Source organism: Aethalodelphis obliquidens, unplaced genomic scaffold (assembly GCF_003676395.1).
Source record: "Aethalodelphis obliquidens isolate GAN/ISIS:26980383/991018 unplaced genomic scaffold, ASM367639v1 scaffold249, whole genome shotgun sequence".
Classification (NCBI taxonomy): domain Eukaryota; kingdom Metazoa; phylum Chordata; class Mammalia; order Artiodactyla; family Delphinidae; genus Aethalodelphis; species Aethalodelphis obliquidens.
The window spans coordinates 1-3,903 of record NW_020838163.1 but is presented as its reverse complement, the minus strand read 5'-3'; the positions used below and the strand labels follow the sequence as shown (position 1 = coordinate 3,903).

Below are 3,903 nucleotides of genomic sequence, written 5' to 3'. Positions count from 1 at the left end.
AGAGCCCCTACAACCTGGCTCCAACCTGCATTTCTAAAACTCTGACTCCTCTTTCTTCCCAGAGCCCAGCCAGATGGGATTCTTTCCTCTGGCCCCCTCCCCTCATCTCCCTCCTGTATCAGTTCTGAAGAATCCTTTCATTTCCCATCATATTCCAATCTCTCAAGACCGGTCCTGTTGAAGGCTCATCTCCAGTAAAGAACCTTAAGTGGACCTCTAAGTTATAGACATCTAGTTTCCTGTTAGACTCAGTTTCATTTCTGGGACATTACTCTGGGTTTGAGAATTAATTAGATGGAGAAAACCTGGGGCTATGGAGAAAAGTTTGCAGACTGTTGCAAGAGATCAAGAGAGAGACCAGGCAAAGGTAAGTGTGGAGAGAAAAGCAATAGGAATCTAGATTCTATTAAATAAGAGCAGGTGATTTAGGGACTGGAGCCACAGGGCTGGAACAGTCTGGTCTGGTCCTTCTAGGTTCTCCGTAATCCTCAGCTGAGTCCAAAAGACTCAATTTAGAGGATGATCCTCACACCCCCAATTGTCACTCATTGCTGCCATTTTCTCCCTTCCTGCCAAATGTTACCCCATGAAAAATAAGACCAAGTAGTTTAAAATTATATAGATTTTTTCTTTGAAAATACCATAGTCATTTAATAACATTAATTTCCATCACAGTACTACATAGCACACATCGACTTACAGGAGCACTGATTTCCTAAGAATCCAAAGGTGTTTCACTCTGATGATCAGTGGAAGGACCTCAGGATACTACAGGCAGGTAGGAGGGAGAACAGTGCCATCTTACCATGAGCTTAATGGAGCTCACAAAGGAAAACTCGTCACCAGATGTTGTGTTTTTACATTCATTAGGATTTATGGCAGATAAAGTTAAAACATCAATAACTTAAATATAATTATTGTTTAAGAAACTATGTGTTTTAAATTATTAAACAAAGAACCTCTTTTTGGACATTATAATAAAATAATACAGCTGGGGAAGGGTGGGGGGAAATAAATAAGATTTTCCAGGGCTCTGACTGTCTCTCAGTCCAGGTACAAAGGTTCAAGCCTTCAGGGCTTGGGGCTTTCGATCCAGGAGCTCTATGGAATTCTGGACCCACTTCTGCTTGGGGTCAGCACAGACCTCCTTGCCCTCTTTGGTCTTGAAGCTGTGGGGAAAAGAGGGCACAGTTAAATGGAGTGTCTTGAGGGTTTTGCCCAGGAGCTTGGCCCGTTGGCCCCTGGACATGATTAGCCCTTGCTCCCTGGGTGAGGAGCCTGGATGGGGACAGGAAGAAGGGGAAAAGGGAGGAAGAGGCCTCTCTTCCAGAAAGGAAGTTCTGTTGCTACTGCTCCAGGGGAAGCCTTCCTTTAGCTCCTAGCTAAAGGAACTTGGATGATCTGACCAAGCTTCCAGAAGAGCCTGGAGTGAGTATGGATTCCTTCTCATGGGCTTCATTTGTCTATGGGGTAAAGGGTCCTTTGGATTAGATGGCATATTTATCTGACTCATTTGGAAGTATAGAACTCAGATAGAATGTTTGGCTGACGGTGCCCGGGCATGGTCCACTCACATCACAGCTTCCTGGGGACACCGGCTGTTGGTGATTCTTGTGTAGCTGTCCAGCTTCTTGAAGGGGATCTTCTTACTGATCACAATAAAGCAGCAAGTGATTCGGTTGGAAACTGAATCTGAAAAACATTTTGCAAAGCATCAGAGAGTTATAATGTATTGTGAGCCTGCATTTGTAAGAGAAGAAGGAGAAGGTAGAAGACAAAGCAAATACACAAGTTCTAACTAAGACCTACCATTCCCTAGTTCGGAGCTTTAGTCCAGATCCCATAGATAAAATGTTATCTGTGAGTCAGTTTCCTCTGCTGAACTATGGAGCCCCTCATTGTTGACTGCAGATGGCAAAATCTTGAGTAACAAGATTAATCCTTGTAGCGTGATTCGGAGGGTCTACAGATCCAAAACCTCTGACCCTGGGAAGGTAAGTTCTAAGACCTTGCTTCCCAGCTATTTGTCCCCATGGGCTTAGAGCCAAGCTAAGTCACATGCTGAGATGCCTCTGGGTCCTTATCCTCCTTACACAGCCACCCTTCTGGGAGCTACCCTGGACTGTAATCCAACATTTGAAACCTCCAGCAAGAGTTTCTTCCTCTCTACTACTGCCCTAAATGTCCTTCCTATCCACAATGAGAAATGGTTCTTCCTTCTGTGCCACATCTCCAAACAAGGTGAGGATTGTTGAGATAGCAGCTGCATTTAATGTCCCAAAGCTGGTGTCGAGAAAGATCGTGGAGCCTGGCTCCAGTGGCCTGGGCTTCTAGTTCTGGTTCTGCCTCTGACCAGTTGTGACATGCCAGCTCTTCTTAATTCCCCTCTGGATTTCATTCTCTCCATCTTTTTAATGTAGGCTATGCAGCAAGCATGGGATGACTCATGCCAGGTGTTAGTACCTGGGGTAGTTAAAATGTTAAGGCTTAAGAAGAGAGGAGGCTTACCTGGCTGAGCCAGCACCTGGGTGCTGAAGGCAGCTGCTGTGAGTAGCAGACACAGAAGTGCTGCAGAGACCTTCATACCGGAGGGTGAGCACGGGAGCTTCAGCCTGAGAACTGGAGGTTTCTGAGTTGGTCTCAGCTTCTCTGCAACTCTGGCTCCTCTGGCTGATCTGCCTGCCTTTTATAGGGAGCAGAGCACATGGGCAGGGTCATGTTTAAGGAAGGATAAAATAGGCCCCTAAATGTGGTGAGTAGGTACCAGATCCTGGTGGTGATTTCCAAACACCGAGAAAAGGAAGTCGTGCAGTTTCCATCATTTGTTTAGATGGTGGGGCAGTGGTGGAAGGGTATGTGGTTATGCCCAGTAAAGTGTAGGAAGTGACCTTATTGGCCCATTAAGGGCTCTGATTTCTTTGAAATGGAACATGATCTGTTGGAAAGGAAGAGTAGAAGCTGAGTTCCTAACAGAGTGAAGAGAACCAAGTGCCTGACCCTCCCCATGTCCCGGGAGGTCTGGGTTGGGGCCCTAAGGCTTTGCCTGGTCTCTTTATCAGATTCGTGTCCCGGCCATCCTAAATCAGTCAGGCTCCTTTAGAACCTCATACAGGTAGCTTGATAGAGCCTTAGCAGAATGATAGAATCCAGGAATCTTCAAGTCTTAATGCCCTGGAATGTTCTGTTGTGGAGCCTAAGAACTGGGCGGCAAATACCGATCTTTTAGGCTGGTGATTTCCAAATATTTTATCTAGACACTAAAGTTTCTTTCCAAGTGAAATGATATGCGGAAGCTCAATATATCATGCAGATTCAGGTAGAATGGGTCTGTTTGAAAAGGGTCTTTTGCTTTTGGTGTCAAATCTTTTGCCCATTAAAAAAATTTTTTTTTCTTACAGTTGACTTTAAGAAGTTCTTTGTATATTTTGCATTCAAGTCCTTTACCAGATATGTGCATTGCAAATATTTTCTCCACAGGCTGTAGCTTATATTCTTAACAATGGCTTTCATAGAGCAGAAGTTTTAAATTTTAATAAAGTCCAATTTATCAATTTTTTTTCTTTCATAGATGTTGCTTTTGGTATTATAGCTAAAATCTCATCATCAAACCCAAGTTTGCATATCACCTTTTCAATGAATATTTCCAGATTTTCCACAAATCATTCAATATTCTCCAATAATCTTGAATGTTAAAGACTCCACAGGAGTCCATATATAAAGGCACCATAATTAATTAAAGAATTTCAGTTGGGAATTATATAATTTCCATTTTTTCACAATCATAAACAATAATTATGAGAAAACTGATGTAATATTATCATTAATGTCTCCATTCAATTCCATAGCTAAGGGATTAATCAATCAAAATGTGTGGATAGAGATACACCAGAAATACATCTACAC

The 3,903-nt window shown here is 43.1% G+C and overlaps 1 protein-coding gene across 1 annotated transcript; it reads right to left on the bottom strand.

Annotated features, from left to right (window-relative positions):
- Positions 1–698: 698 nt before the first annotated feature.
- LOC113616613 (C-C motif chemokine 8-like) lies at positions 699–2,735 on the bottom strand. Its single transcript, XM_027100027.1, has 3 exons — positions 2,509–2,735; positions 1,575–1,692; positions 699–1,169 (listed from the first exon to the last, which is right to left on the bottom strand). Exons 1-3 carry the CDS (start codon positions 2,582–2,584, stop codon positions 1,064–1,066), a joined length of 300 nt encoding a protein of 99 aa, XP_026955828.1. The 5' UTR covers positions 2,585–2,735; the 3' UTR covers positions 699–1,063.
- Positions 2,736–3,903: the final 1,168 nt, after the last annotated feature.

Coding starts and splice junctions, on each gene's coding strand:
- LOC113616613 (XM_027100027.1), bottom strand. CDS start 2,584: ATGAAGGTCTCTGCAGCACTTCTGTGTCTGCTACTCACAGCAGCTGCC. Junction 1,693..2,508: donor CCAGGTGCTGGCTCAGCCAG/GTAAGCCTCCTC, acceptor AATGTTTTTCAG/ATTCAGTTTCCAACCGAATC. Junction 1,170..1,574: donor TGTCCCCAGGAAGCTGTGAT/GTGAGTGGACCA, acceptor TTTTCCCCACAG/CTTCAAGACCAAAGAGGGCA.